This window comes from Sebastes umbrosus, chromosome 1 (assembly GCF_015220745.1).
Source record: "Sebastes umbrosus isolate fSebUmb1 chromosome 1, fSebUmb1.pri, whole genome shotgun sequence".
Taxonomy (NCBI): Eukaryota; Metazoa; Chordata; class Actinopteri; order Perciformes; family Sebastidae; genus Sebastes; species Sebastes umbrosus.
The window spans coordinates 25,226,494-25,242,888 of record NC_051269.1 but is presented as its reverse complement, the minus strand read 5'-3'; the positions used below and the strand labels follow the sequence as shown (position 1 = coordinate 25,242,888).

The 16,395-nt window shown below is 43.2% G+C and overlaps 1 protein-coding gene across 2 annotated transcripts in view; it reads right to left on the bottom strand.

Moving 5' to 3' along the window:
- Window positions 1-16,395, bottom strand: part of bsnb (bassoon (presynaptic cytomatrix protein) b) — an 85,247-nt gene that overhangs the window by 13,343 nt on the left and 55,509 nt on the right. Inside the window, exons 4-5 of one of the 2 annotated variants that reach the window (XM_037769194.1) lie at window positions 9,054-9,860; window positions 757-7,098 (exon numbers count right to left, since the gene is read on the bottom strand). In XM_037769194.1, the coding sequence (XP_037625122.1) occupies window positions 757-7,098; window positions 9,054-9,860 (7,149 nt within the window). The remainder of the gene's footprint in view (window positions 1-756; window positions 7,099-9,053; window positions 9,861-16,395) is intronic. The other variant, XM_037769203.1, reaches the window with a different exon arrangement.

Below are 16,395 nucleotides of genomic sequence, written 5' to 3'. Positions count from 1 at the left end.
GAGATTTTAACGTTTCATTCTACGATATAAAATACATCAATAAATATCCCACTCATGAATTTTGAAGCTTTTACATGTCTTTAAAATAGGTGGTTGCTAACAGGTGGCTAAATGAGACTACAAGACTTCATCACGCCAACTTGTCCGCCTCGTTGTCTCGTGCTCATGCGACCGTCGTGTAGTTCGTTTATAGCCTAACGTTAGCTTTGTACTTCTGCCGATTGCATTCACGCTTCAAAAATCCTAAAAGTGGTTTTAATTTGTGAAGATTATCTTGTTGAACAAAACGTGTAATTGTCATAAACGTTTGTTTGCCACAGAGTTTATTTTCTGCAATAATCCAAAACCCAATGGAAAAATCCCATTGGGTATTTGTCAAGGGAACCAGGGCGATGATAACTTCCAGTTTGGCCTACAAAAATACGTCATTCCTGAACCACTCTGAATTTTAAAAATAAATAATGCATTATGTTCCTACAAAAAAACATACAACATATTATCCCATGCAAATAAACATGTATGGTAACCTTGACATCAGTACATGTTGTATACAGTATCAGCAGCAAAAACACTGTACTCTAGCTTTATTTGAAGTAACTATTTTAGATTTGTTGGGTGTGCTGCATTTCTGAAAAAAAAGATATTTCTTCTGAATACATTCCCCTAAAATATCTATCTTTTATACTCATTATCATTCTTAAATTTAGATAACTGATAAATGAAATTCTGTTCAAAGAAAAAGTGATGGTTTCGTACCTGACTGTTGGACAGAGCTTGCTGATGATATGGGGAGAACCTGTTCTTGGCGGGGTCCTCCGATGTGGGGCTGAGAGGCTTGGGATCCGACATAGAGCGCTGCACACTTTTTATGGGTCTTGGTAGGGTCTGGTGGCGTTGGGGTGATTCAGCAGTAAAGGCCTTCTGCTGGGGTGTAACATGGGCCTTGTTGAGTTTCTCCTGGGAGGCAAATGTTGTCTCCAGCATGCGATGAGGAGACAATGGAGATACAGGGGAGTATAGCACCTGGGGAGATTTGGGGGGCTGGCGAGATGGAGACTCACTTTGTTGATAGCCAATTTCTAAGGGGTCTGGTTTCCTCCTCTCAAACTTAGCAACTCCTTGGAGTCTAGGAGAGGGTGGGTCAGATGCGTTCGCACCCACTATATGCAGACTTGTGGAGTATGGACTAATAGTTGTAGGGACACTCAGCTGAGGGGCGACCACACCCTGAGACTGAGACTCTGGTTCTGTCTGGCAGGCCAGACTCTCTCCTTTGTGGGTCCTTTCAGGGGCCGCTATGTAATGTAATAGGTCAACCTTTGAGGTCTCTGCCATGGTAATGTGGATTGCAGGCGAAATCCGGCTTAGTTGTTCGGGCTCTGTTTGGCATGATGAATCATTTGTGGTCTGAATAGCTATACTAGCAGAAGCCACTTTAGATGACCCTTCTGATTTAGCCTCACCACTGGACTCAGAGTGCTTGGATACACGTGATCGCCTGCGCCTTACTGGCTGCTGGTCCCATTCTCCCTGGTCCTCCTCATCAGTCTGCACACTGCAGTCCGCGATACGCCTTGTTCTCCTACGCCTGTTCATGAATCTGTCCTCTCCATCTTCATCATCCGTTTGCACACAGCTGTCTGCAATCCTCCTCCCAGAGTCCTCTTCTGAGCCATCCCTCAACCGAGGCATGGAATTCTGCTTTTTCATAGTCTTGGAATCAGCCTGTTTATCGCTGCTTCTCAAAGACATTTCAGAGGCAGAACTATGAATGGGTCGAGCAGCCACCACGGCTTGGACCACCTGTCCATCCTGCCAAAATTGAACACTCTGTCCATCTTGTTGAATGACTCTACCACTCTGGTCACAAATAATGAACCCCTGAGGGGGCCCTCCTCCAACAACTACCCCTTGTATAGCAGCCTGGGGAGGTGTTGCTGCTGCAGCCGCCACCACCGCTGATGCGGCGGCTGCCTCTGCTGCTGCAGCAGCAGCTGCTGCCTCCACTGCTGCCGTCTTTTGCCTCTTCTGCTCCTCCAACTGCTGCTGGAGCTGATGCTGCAGAGACTGAATTTGTTCAAGCTGCATTCTTTGCTGGGCAAGTTGTTCTCTTTGCATAATGAGCTGCGTCTCCCGCTCGGCTTGCTGCTGGTGGAGAACTTGCTGTTTGATTGTCTGCAGCTCTTGGATCTCACGCTGAACGATTAGTTGTTCTTTTTCTCTGTGTCGCTGAAGCTCCATGCGATCTCTTTCAAGCTCCTCGTGTAGGCGCATCTGCCGTAATTTCTCCAGTTCAACGCGCTCTCGCTCTAGCTGCAGCACATGCTCTTGTTGCTGACTCAGTCTCTCATCTTCCTTAGATTTCTGGGCATCCATGGGAGGAGAAACTGCGGAACTCGGTGCTTGAGCAGCGCCATGGGGTGTCTCTTGTGGCTGACCCTGCGGCAGAGCTAACGGTTGAGGTTGACTGATGGGTTGAACTTGAGGTTGGGTTTGAGTCAAAGATAAAGGTTCAGTTTGAGTTGGTAACTGGTGTGGCCGCATTTGAGCCTGCACTAGCTGGACTGTTGGAGGTTGGCCTTGAGCTTGAGAAAATGACGTAACACTCTGTGAGGTAAGTTGAGTGCGGCCTGTCTGAAGATCTGCCATGGTTTGCATACCAGCTACTGGTACATTTTGTGATCCTAAGTGTGCCACAGGATGGGAGGGTGGAATGGTTGCAGCTGTTTGAGCAGCAACTGCTGTTAAAGGCTTTCCAAGGTACACAGGAGTTTCCTGGTGTGAGCTGCTTGCATCAGGCACACTTCCTGATGGTGTGGCTGAAGGAGGATACTGGTTTGGAGTAGGGTATGAATATGGTCCCTGTGTGGACAGGGGCATTCTGGGAGTCACTTGAGGCAACCTGGTAAGGCTAGCCAATGGTACAGCAGTTACACCTGTAGGGTATGGTCTGTAAATTCCTCTAGGTATGGGACGCAGGACAGAGGAAGGCTGGGTGGTAATTGGCAAGGTGGAGGCTATGGGAGTGTTAATGGTGGAATAAATCATGCCATCACCTCCTCTCATAGCAGCAGGGTACAAGGCGCGTATACTTGCTTGTCTAGCATTTATTAGGTTTGTTAGGGTTTGGCCATTTGCTGTTGGTCTTCCATCTGGGCCATACATTAGGTTTGCTCTTATGGATGCTAAGCTTTGCTGGAGATTTAGCCTAGCTAATGGTCCACCCCGTCCAGCCCCATATGGTACGAGTTCAGGGTTATTTCCATACCGGCTCCCATACTGATCTACAGAGTTAAGAGCTGCACACATGCGACTGATCTCCCTGGCAGTGGTTGCACTGTACTGAGCCAGATTGGAGTCCAGTGGTCCTGTCCCTGTTGGGTCACGTGAACTGAAGGCATAGTCAGAATTGATATTTGACATGGAGCCATATCGACGAAGGGGTAATGAAGGGCCTGTAAAATCTCCTTGGTGACGCAAGTCTGTGTAAGATCCATACTGTGCTCCAATGCCAAGGTATCCACCATCATAAGCCTGATTCATGCTACTAAGATCTACTGCCAGACCCCCCTGGACATTACTCTGATAGTGACCAGCATCACTCATGGAGGGCAGATTAGTATCAGACATGGAGGGCTGAATTCTTCCTGAGGGGGCTATGGGTGGTTGATATGGTTTATGTTCCTCTGTCACTCCTTGTGTGGCTTGAGGTTGGTGTTGTTGTTGGCTGATATTGTAGTGTGGTGGATGGGGAGGGTGGGGAGGGTGGGCTGCTTGAGAGGTTTCAGGGGTTGGGGTTTTATCTGAGGATACTGTTGTAGGCTTCTGAGTGAAGGACCCTGAACAGGAACCAGCAAAGGGCAATTTGTAAACAACATCGCAACAAGCCACCTGGTTTTCTGGTTTGATTTGTCCAGTGAGATCCAAGACCTGAGGAGGGGGAGGAGGTTCCTCTCGCTTTACCAACTGAGTCATTGTGGCCCCTTGTGATGTGTTACTTTCATCAAGTTGCACCATCATAACATGGGGCTTTCCTGTGGACAAGTTCATTACTGTTGGCTTGTTTTTTAGCTCTAAGGCAACTCCGCTATAGACTTCATGGGGAGCATTATTAGCAGGAGCCCCGGACACTGACGGTGGAGCCAGGGGGGATACTCTAGGAATGGCACTAGCAGTCACTGCAGGCTGGGCACTGCTTGTCTGGCTCACTACGAGGTCTTTTTTCATCAGCAGTGGCTGGACCTGATTGGCTAAATTGTAACGAGCAAAAGAGGATTGCTGATGGTGCTGCTGGAGTTGCTGCTCAAGAAGCTGTTGCTGCTGCAGGAGCTTCTGCTGCTGTAGCTGCAGCTGTTGCTGTTGTATACCCAGGTTCTCCAGGCAGGCATCAATTTTGGGAATAGATGGGTCAGTAATTTGGGGCTTGCTCTGGGTTAAACACACAGCTGATCCAACACCCTGCCCCAAATCCATACGGTTTTGTAAAGGATCTCCATACACAATTGTGTGCTTGGGTTGGGTCATGAACATAGAGCCTGCAACTGTGACACTAACTGTGGTTGGTGTTGATACAGATATGTGTGGTTGCTCTTGTGCATTCAGGTTCATAATAAGAGGTTGCACTGCTGTGTGCCGAGATGGCTGCTCCGATCCTAAAGAGTATCTCCTTGTATCAGTGGCAAGGGATGTTAGGTCCATCCCCTGGTCTGTCATTATTATTGGAGCCGGCCTCACTGGGGCTCTCAGATCCACCACGCTTTGACTCTGACCCACAACCATTGAAGAGCCTGGAATATTTGAAATTTTACATAGAGATATGTTTTCCATAGATCCACGACCATATGCAGCTGTGTTCACTGTGCTAATACCAACATTAACTTTTTCAACATGTTGAGCCATCTGTGAAGAATGCTTAGGAGACGGGTGTTGTGATGGGTGCATTTGTGGCGATGTTGGGGAACTTGTCGAAGGGGGCTGGGAGCTATACAAGGTTTTACAACTGATCTGTGTTGGCGATGACAGAGGGGAAGTGGAAGAATTTACAGTGATCGGCCTGGCAGGACTAGTTGTATCGGAGCCTAGTGTTATCACCATCACTGGTGCATCTTGAGAGGACTGTTGTCGTGCCAGGCGTGGTGAAGCTGCCTTCTGAGGTGCCTGATGTCCATGGGATGCTGCAGCTGATGTAGGACCACCAGGCAAAGTCGGCAGCTGTCTGCCACTACCACTAGTGGGTCTCACGGACGGCGTACGCGTTGGGCTCTGTGCTGGAGAAGCGTTGGGCGAGACGGGGGGGCTGGCGCCTTTGAAAAGGGAGAAGACTTTGGAGGTTAGGGAGGATGCTCCAGGGTCAGGTGATGCCTGCGTTGGCCTCTGGGAGCCTGCTCTGCTGCCAGCGGGCACTGTGCTACCTGCCTGTCGAGTTGTGGCAGTCTGACTGACTTGGGCTTTGGTTGTGGCAACCCCAACAACACCTTCAATTTTGGCACTCTGTGTCATCATCCTATTCTGTGTTTCTTTTGATAGATGCTGTGCTGCATGGATTCCAGGGATTCTTGGATCACTCCCTGTTGTGGAGAAGGACATAGGTGCAGTGACCTGCGTTGGGCTCGAGCCGGGGGTTAGGACAGTTCCTGCTTCAAGATGATGTTTACTGTCAGGCTGCGAGGCACCTCTCTGCTGATTACCTGTGTGCCCTTGCCTCTGCATGAGCTGTGCTTTCTTCATCATCTCCTCATAGACCTCCTCTGCACTTTTTAGTGTTTTATCAGATGGTGACGTTGCTGATGTCTTTTCTGTAGGGGAGTAGAGTGATGTGAAGGTTGGAAGGTTGTATTCATTTCCTGTTTTGTAAAGCTTTCCACCGATCATCTCAAAGCCCTCTGCCTCCGAGTCCATAGATGGTGAGTATTCGGAACATGATGATCTGTGGAGCTCCTCCATCTCTGCAGCCTGCCTTAGCTCTTCTGTTGGCGATGCATCCTCGATAGGAGAGAGATTACTGGGGGGAGTTTTGGATCTTTCCCTGCGTCTCTGTGCCCGTAGCTCCTCTTTATCCCTCTTTGTCTTTCGAGCAGTACTTCGGATCCTCTGTTGCTCTAGATCTCTCATCTGCTCCTGTTCTCGGAGTAGTTCTTCCTCCTCTCTGAGCTCATCTTCCTCAGATGAGTCCTCGATGGTGGGCAGCAGTGGCCCATGGGACCGATGTCGAGCCTTCCTCTGCTGCTTTGCCTCCTCTAGTCTTGCCCTACGACTAGGGCTGCTGTCACTGTCATCCTCCATGGACGACACAGATGTGGGGGATGTTCCAGAGGTGTAGCTGGGAGTGGTGGCGGGTAGGGTGGAGGAATATTCTCCCTTGGACCGCTCCTCAGGAGAACCAGTCAGACTCTCCATCTCTAGCTCTGGTTCTCGTAGGTCATGCTCAGTACTGATCTCCATGTCTCGGTTGTAGCTGTTGGTGTTATTCAGCTCAATGGTCTTAAAGCGCCGAAGGCCACCAGCCATTACAACATCTTCCTCTTCGTTTGCCTCCGATGCTTTGGTGTCCTCCTCAAAACTATTAGAATGGTGAGTGAGTCGTCGTCTCTCTTTGCTCAAATCCCCACCCGTTTTATGTCCCCGTTTAGTCTTCTGGGTTCCTTGTTCTTCCATCTCCTCTTCATCTGCACTCATCTCCATAATTTGCCTCCTCATGTATTCCTCATCTGATACATCTTTATGGGATTTCTTCTGTCTTACTGGCAATGGTGAGAGACCACTTTCACTGCTGTCCTCCACATAATCATGGCGAAGCTTACAACTGAGGTCATCCTCTGATTCATCCCTTGCTATATCGTCATCAGGATTGTAGTCCCGGCCCTGTCCCACAGACAATGAATGTGGCCTGTGCTTCTGGTCTGACGCCGTCTTTGACTCCAGCAGAGGCTTCATGGAGCTCTCTAGCTTGGTGATTTCTGAGGGGATGGAAGCACCTCTTTCATTGAGCTTGATTCCTTCTTCCCGGATCTGTCCTGTAATCTCCCCATGAGAGCTTGAGATCCCATCTGAGGAGTATCCAGTGTCACTTAGACTCTGTGTACTTGATTTGTTGTAATCCTGAAGAAAGAGAGAAAGAGAAGGAGAGAGGTCAGGAGCAGAAAACGGCATACTTTCTTCCTAAATTAATTCATGGCAGAGTCTATTACAAGCCTCAGTGCACACCTTGTATCCCACTATTTCATCAGACTCATCAGCAGTGACATTTTCACGAGCATTTTCAGATAATAGGGAATAAAATGAATGCACTAGACCTAATACATTAGAGAATAATTACATTGGAAAGAACAAATCCTTAATCAAACAACCAGGTTGATTTAACTTTTGGCTAAAATCAACCCAAATATTTACAATTGCGTTTTGGTTTTAGTAGTCAAGCGAATTTGACTTTGCATACAGTTACCACCGTGCAAAATTTATACAATTGTTATCCTGAAAAGGTTATATAAGAACAACAAATAATCCTGATCAGAGATTTTACTTTGACTTTTTTTGAGATTATAATCTTATTTTGTAGTGTATTAAAACTATTGTATTGATTTGGGTTGAGTTTGCCTTGCAAAGTTACGTACACACAGATGGATAAATACACTGACGCACAGAGTGAATATAACAGACAATTAAACATACAAACATCTACAGACAAATGTCATTTGGTTACATGCTCGATTGCCATCTTTGACGCATTCTCCGTTGCATTCTTCGAACCGTTGAAGAATAACGAACATGCTTAGAATGCTTAAAATACCATCACGAAGTGTCACAGTGAACAAAAAGCTTGCGTTTGATTCAAAATAAAATGAAAGTGAACAAAACCAGGCGGAGGAATGATGGAACAGGCTGAAGATGAGGAATGGTCTCAGAGACGATGATGATGATGATGATGATGATGATAAGGATGACGATGAAAAGGATGGAGATGGTGATGATGATGAAGATGATAAGGATGATGATGGTGATGAGAAGGATATTATGATGAAGAAAGACAATTTTTTTTTATATTCATAGGAATCTCTAGTAATAAAGGGCGTGATATTTAGGGCTGTCGCAATTAACCGCAATATTGTAATACCGCGCTATATTCACAAACCAACCGCAGGGTATGGCAAGCACCCGTAACAACCACTAAGTACACCTTTCTTTCTTTTTAAAATGTTTTTACAATGGGAGCACTGCGTATTTACTCTATGCTACAAACGCATCTATTCTGCACGTGCATGTGTTTTTTCTGGTCGCTGAGAATTGAAAAATGTTCAACTTTGAGTAAAACGCTGCGCTCGTCACTGTCACTTTTTTACCCCGCAGTCCAATTATAATGGAGGAAGGGCGGGACAAATACCACAATGACCAACCGTGCCGAACAACAACTAGTGCCGAACAACAACAATAATGGAGGGGAATTAACACACATAGACCAACGGGTCCGTTCTCTCTCCCTACGAGCTTCAGGCTTCCCTTCATCCACTGCAAGTACTCTATCTTGTGCCGACATTTTAATTTCGTGGATATTCTGTATCATAGCAACAAAGCGTCTCAGCTGAAAAAAACGCTGCGTTATTTATAAAGCAACAATACATGTAACAGTAGCCTAACAATAAAGCGTATTTATATAGCACTAAAATAAAGATAAATTAAGTAATTTGCAAGAGAAAAAAAAATTGCAATATTGCGCTGTTGAGGCAACTACTACTAACTTTAGATTGAACAATGGCGGTGGAATGATGGAACTCATGTGTATGAAGAAGGAAAAGAAGAACCGTAAAAAATAATAGAAAACAAGCATGTTAACTACAAAAATTATAATTACGATAAAAATTAAAAAAACAAGATAGAGATAATGATAAAACAACGGCGACAATATTGATGTGGAATGAATGATTAAAAGGATTATGATTTGATGAGGATGATTTTGAAAAATGGTTACAATTATTTGAATGGAGCAAAAAAATAAATAAAAAGTAAAAATGGTGAATCAAGAGTAACAAGTGAAGGCGAAGAAGTTGCAGGTAGCTCACTTCATGGTGTCTTGACTTCTGTGTATCTTCAGTTATCTTCATGTCTTTTGGTGAAGTGATAGTCTCTGACAAAGCCTTTTTTGGTGAGGCCTTGACGTCTTCTTTTAGAGATTTAGATGCAACCTTAGTCTTCTCCTGGCTCTGTGGCTGTTTGCGGGCCTGGTTGTTACCTGTGGGTTTAGACTGAGTAGGTACTGGTTTTGATGGGGTGGAAGAGGCCTTGGCGTGGTTGGGTGTGGCTTTACCAGGGGTGGCCTTGCCACCAGAAGGATGAGAAGGGCCCTTAGTCTGAGCAGAGGGCTGAGCAGATCCCTTTGTCTGAGTCTGCCCTTTGGCCTGGTTCTGGCCCTTTATTTGGTTAGCAGACTGAACAGGGCCCTTACTCTGAGCATGTGACTGATTAGGACCTTTAATTTGAGGTCCCTTACTCTGAGCTGAGGGCTGTGTTGGACCCTTCGTTTGGGAAGGTGGCTGAGTTGAACCCTTAGGTTGAGCAACAGGTTGGGCAGAACCTTTGGTTTGAGGGGAAGCTTGGCTGGGCCCCTTGGTATGAGGGGCGGGCCCAGCATGTTTCACAGGAGAGACAGGGCCACTTACTTGGGGACCCGGTGGTTTCTGTTGTTGCTGAGGACCTGTAGGCCTAGGCCCTAAAAGTTGATTTGGCCCTTTCTGCTGAGGTGGTTGTTGATTGGCTGTAGCAGATGGCCGGGGGGATCCCACGGGCTGTGCAACAGGAGCTGCGACATCTCCCAAGCTTCCTGACAGAGCCCTCTGCGTCTGGCAGTTCAAGCACAGCCATTCTTTCTTCTGAAAAACAAAGAGAACAGCAATCAAAACATGTCAAAATAGAATAATCAGACAAAAGCACGTTTTCTTGTAACAAACTCTATTATTCACGTAGATTATTCAGCAAAACAAAGTTTTCTTGGTGTCACCTGGATTCGAAAGGAAACTAATTAAGTGGGTAGCGATCTGACTACATACTCAAAGCACGCTCAACATTGTACTCTGATATTGAGGCTGTGTCAACACATTATTTGATTACTTTTGATGATTGATGTGTAGCGAAATATAAATGTGCCTCAGGGCTGCAAGATTAATCAGATATTAATTGCAATCACGATTGCCTTACCACAATTAAATGTACACGATCGACTGCAATATTGACGTTTAAAATGTGTGCTCTGCTCATAGAAAACTCAGCTGCATATCAAATCAAGCACTTCCTAAACAACGTGATCTCACAGAAATACGTGAAATGACCATGACCTCTTGACAGCGCATTACGTGGTGGTGGCACATAATGTGTTAAAATTACGTGGCGCCACCACAGCTGGTGTGTGTGTGTTTGAGACAGAGAGACAGAGAGACAGAGAGACAGAGAGACAGAGAGGGGAAGCGAAGGTGGACCACTGCATCCAATGTTTCTGTAAGTTATTAATAACTTACTTACTAATAACTTGACCTGCCTGCCCAAACCTGCAATATTTTCTAATAAGCTCACTAGGGCTGACCCGAATGATTCGAAGCTTTGACCGTTGCCATGGTAATCAACCTCCAAATCAGTATTCGAATGTTTCTGTTCTGTTTTTTTAATTTTTTTATCATACATAAGTATGTAATGACAACGTATAAATCCCAAAATAGCCCATGAAATAAGGAATAATCCCACAACATTATTCATATTCAACATTAATTATCATTAGTTATTCTCAAACAGATATCGCTTGTTATCGTTTGTTGTGTGTAGCGGCACTGTCCCGGCCACTGAAACGTAGGAGTTGGAGACAGACAAACAGAAGAACATGTCAGCCTGCTGCGCTGCGCCACGCCGCGAAGCTTCGAATACCTTTCGAATATTTCTCACCAAAGCTTTGAAGCCCAAAAATGGTATTGAGGACAGCCCTAAAGCTCACCGGAACCTGTGAAAAACGTTCCTGAATGCTGCGGCTGCAGTCAGAGTAGAAGAGTAATAACTATATTGCTCTTTTTGCAGTGAATTCAGGTGAAGAAGAATCTTATTTTAAGTCTTATTTTGATGCAAAGATTTGTTAATTAGCAGGAATGTAGCACTACATGTTTATTTAAATGTGAAAGTGCAATACAAATATCTCGTCCCTAAAATTAATGAATAATCGTGATAAATAATGGTGATCTCAATAATGATAAAAAATAATTGTGATAATGTGTCTGTTAGTTAAAAAAAAAGAATTAGAAAGTTGTTGCTTTATAAGCGGTCATGGAGTGCCAAGGACTCAGTATAGTGACTCTGAACAACTGAATATTTGAAAGCCTGTCCAAACAAGGCCTTTCATCTCTTGGTGAAGACTTAATCATTTGACAACATTAAGCACTCTCCAACGGGGTACACAGAGGAAGAGTGCTGTGTGAATACAAATTAACCCATTTGTTATTACATTGGAGGGGCGCAACTGTCATTAGACCTTTTTATTGCAGCCCAGCGAACCTTCAATCTGCGAGAGCATAGGATCGTGTGGAGGTAGTTATAGATCCTGACGCTGTTAAAAAATCTAGAACAAAACCCATCGAAGACAGGATATTAACATAAACAGATTCAATTTCAGGTCAATGCAGCAGATCGATGAAACTGCTCAATGGAGAGAAACGGTTATATTACAGGTTATGAAAGCTGAAAGGAGAGGTGGCGGCACCGTGTTTGTAACTCTGTTATCTATGATAATGGTTTGTGCCTGAGGCCTGAGGAGTTCTCGTGTCACAGACTCACACGACAAAACAAATAACCTCATAAACACCTCTATTGCCGATTACCATCTGCCCAATAAATCATTACTTTTATTGGTGTCATACTTCAAAAGCTTAATGGAGAAGATGGAATTCAAACAGCATGCCCAGAAACCGCAAATAAAAAAAAGCCCACACAATGCAGGTGTTCAATGACTGTATCAGAGGACATCTTTACTGCAGTCCAGACGGTCAAGATGCCAGAGAAGGCAAAAGCCCTTATTCATTTTGCTCACATTGCACCTATCAAATACAATCGTGGAAGTTATTGAGTCACTTCGGTCACATGTGTGACATGGAGGGGAGATTAAAAAAAAAAAAAAAGAGTTATCTGCCTGAGTGATATAAATAACTGAGAAAAAGCCGTTACATTACAAGCAAGACAAAAAAGAGATAGACAGAGAGTGACAATCATTTAGTCAGCGAGGAACGTCCTAACAGCCCAATAGGGATCTTAATCTAAAGAGACGGGCGTTTGACAGACAAGTCGCCAGTGATAAAAGTCTGCGAGTATAGGACACAGTCTGTCTTCTTTTTGCTTCATACTAAACCTGTGAAGAGAAATTGATCAGGCTCTGTGTGAGTGAGAGATTGATTTGTTCGTTCTCAGGGCTCCTTGTGTGTCCTCTGGATTCTTATTGAAAAAACTGTTAGTGCCCACTGGCCACGATGAATGATGCATACACACCATCACAGGCCACTTCCACTATTTGTCCAGTAAAACTGATTTGTGAAGGTAAAATATCTACAAATAATGGTTAACCACTCGCTTATGTGGGTGGTCGGAAACACACAACAGAAGAGGATGATGATGATGATGAGGAGGAGGATGAGGAGGAGGAGGATGGATAAAACAGAAAGAGGAAGAAAGTGGTGGTGGACTAATGATGATGAGGAGAGGAATAAAGAAGGTGGTGGTGAAGATGATGGCTACAAAAGATGTAATATTTAACAAATGTGATGCTGTTACTGTATATTGATTAAATTCAATTCTTGTCTTGTTGAAAGTGTCTTAACTTTTACTATGTGTACATGATATGGGCACCAGGGAGCTAAGAAGAAAACTAGACTATCCAGAATCACAAACATGGCCAGTCAAATTATTGGGAAAGAACAAAAACAACTGGGATATATATATATATATATATATATATATATATATATAAAACACAGGCGAAACAAAAAGCCAGACAAATTGTGTCTGATCCTGTTCATCCTCTTTTTAAAGAATTTATAAAACTGCCCTCGGGAAGACGCTATAGATCTGCCGCAGCAACCAAGAACATTTATAAAAAAGTCTTTCATACCAAATGCAATAACTTTACTAAATTCATAAACACCATTCACACTGGGACTATGTCTGTTATTGTTATCTGTACTGTGCATGTTGTGCTATTTATTGTAAGTATTGTGATTTACTATGATGTGTTTTAACCAAACTGTGAAGCTGAAAGCAAATTTGTGGACAATAAAGATTATTATTATTATTATTATTATTATTATTATTATTATTATTATTAATAATAATGATAACAGATGCCTATCGATCAAAAGTGAACTGACAAACACAACAGAGAATCACAAATAAATATAGGAAAATTCATGATGTTGGAGAATCACTGAACATAATTTCCCAGTGCATACATAGATATTTAAAATAGGGCTGCAACTGACGATTATTACCATCGCTGATTTAATTTTCTTTTTTAATTGATTCATTGTTTGGTCTATGAATAGTGACAAATGTCCATCAAAAGATCCCAGAGTCCAAGGTTATGTATTCAAATGTCTGGTTTTGTCTGATTAATTTTCTGTCGATCAACCGATTAAAGTGGCAGTAGGAAGAATATGTTTGACATCATCGGGCAAAACTTCCATAATGACCTTTCAGCATAATTTTTATTGTAAGGAGAGCGTTCCTATTGGCTGTGCTCCAGTCATGTGACCGGTGCTTGGTGTTCCTTCAGGCCAAACTCAACCATGATCTCAACATTGCTGCTGGGTCACAAACTTTCTCATTTTACAGCTAAACTGTGCACTACAAGTTGATTCTGAAAACATTTGAAGTGAGAAATAGGCATTAACGTAACAGAATATGAATTCATATTTGATCAGCGCTGCCTAGTTTGACAGCCGGCTCTCATAGACAGCAGATGGACAGCAGATCTCAGATCAGCTCTGACTGTTTGTTTTTCTCCGGTCTGTTAAATCTTGCAGATGCCGTTAGGAGCACCGGAGGACAACGGAGGACACAGAGGCACATGCTTTTTTTCAGGTTACCTGTTTCATGTACTACTGTCAGGATATAGCGACTGTTTCATAAAAATAACTTTTTTTTTTTTTTAATCATATTTGCTCCAATCTCGCCTACTTCAGCTTTAATAAACTAATTGTCTAATTAAAAGCTACATTTATCAGTTATCTGACCAAGACCTGGTATTTCATGAACTTTTGAAGTCATTATGGTTGTCATGTTAGCGAATAATTGCCAAATTACACATTCAGCAGACACAGAGCAACATTATCATCCCATTGGTGTCGTGTTTCTGGCCACCTGACAAATGCAAGTCCCATATTGACTGGACTTTTAGTACTGGTTTGATCTCCAGTAACTCGTGAGTAAAATATTCGGGCCACAACTATCAATCATTTTCATAATTGTTTAATCAACCAGTCGATTGATTGTTTAGTCTATAAAACATTTAAGGGGAGACACCACAGGTGAACAGGGTAACATTTTTAATTAATAGATATCACCATAAAACTTCCCCAGTTGATTACTTACATTAAGACAATTACTTTGTGTATTACAAGTTTTCTGAATATTTCTGTTTAAATATGTAAATGAGGCATTGTCTTATGCTAACTTTTCGTGAATTTAGGAGACAATGAACACCTTAATGTGTATTTTGGATGTTTTCTTTCCACAAGTCTGAAAGAAGATATGTTATGGAAACAAAATAGCCCCAAATCTCAAAATTGACCAGTGCGTAAAAAAAGTTTTTGCCTGTAGTGTCTCGCCTTAAAAAAACGGTCAAATAGTCCCATTTGAGAAGCTGACACCAAAGATCCTACCAGCTAAAGGGGAGTTTTTCCCTGCCACTGTCGCATAAAGATGCATGCTCATGGGGGATCTCTGGTTGGGTCTCTAAATTATAGAGTACAATCTAGACCTGCTCTATATGAGAAGCGTCTCGAGATAACTTCTGTTATGATTTGACGCTATATAAAAATACATTGAATTGCATTGAATTGAATAAAGAGTTTGTCATGTTTGCTTGAAAAATTACTTGATTACTGATTATCAAAATAGTTGCCAATTCATTTTCTGTCAATCAGCTAATTGATTAATCAACTAATTGTGGCAGCTCTTGGGTCTGCAATATTTTTTTTCACAAGCTGCTGTGTGGTGCTGGACAGGTAGGTTACAGAAAGTGGGTGAATCCAAAACAGCTGCCTACTGTGTGTTGAGAGAGTGGTTTGACTCGACATTGTGAAAACTGTGATTAATTCAGCGTTGGTACGGGTAGACTTCAACTGCTCTTCTGTTGATAATAACTCAATTAGACCCTTATGCAACATGAGTGTTAAATTATGCAACTCCCTCATTTAGAAATGATGCCTTTTAAATCATGAATACTGTGAAAATATGCAGTTCAGTTCATAAAGCTGCAGCAAACTATGGAATAGTGTGGGAAGCTACAACATTATTGAGCATAAAAGGAGATAAAATATGAGCCAAAAACTCAAAACCACAGTGACTACTTTTAATTTCACCCACTAGTTTGACAAAGTGACATTCCTAAATACAAATACAACTGCCAAAACCAAATGTAATACATCACAGTATAAAGATATGGTGGCTACATTTGAAATCTATGTGTAACACGCTATTTTTACTGATGCTATTTTTCCGTTCAAGATGAAACCTTTCTTAACGTGCCCAAATCCTACCGGAATCTGTTGTCTCAAATGAGACCACGAGGCGTGGATGGAGCCATTGGCATGCCAAACAGACAGACTTGCTTTGTTTTCATCTCTCTCTCTCGAGTGCTCTACTGAGAAGCTATATATAAACAGGTGCAGTACTCCTCAGAACTAGCCATCTGTGCCGGATCTTTCACATGTAAAAAATTAAATAAATGTTGTGTAGAAATGTCAGAGACAAGCGTCTGTGTGTGTTTGTGGACAGCTAGTGCCCAATGCCACCGACAGAAAACCACTGAAGCGATGTGACAATATAGACGGTGAGGACAGGGGCTATGTGTGTGTACTGTGTGCATACATGCATGGATATGATCACATAATCATCTGATCTACAAAGAAAAAATCCTCCCAGCCTCTGAAGTCCACTCACATCCAACTTCCTCAAAACCACAACCGATCTGCTTAACATGTTCATTAAGCTGAAGATACTATAATGAACACCATGAAGCTTTCTTCCTGCCACTTTGGCACTGCCAAACTCCCCTATTTGTTCCTGAATCAGCATAACATCACTGCGTGGGTGAAAAGGAGAGAGGAGCAAGGCCAAACCGGAGCTGGGAGTATAGCAAATTATTCATGTAGAGTGCTTTAG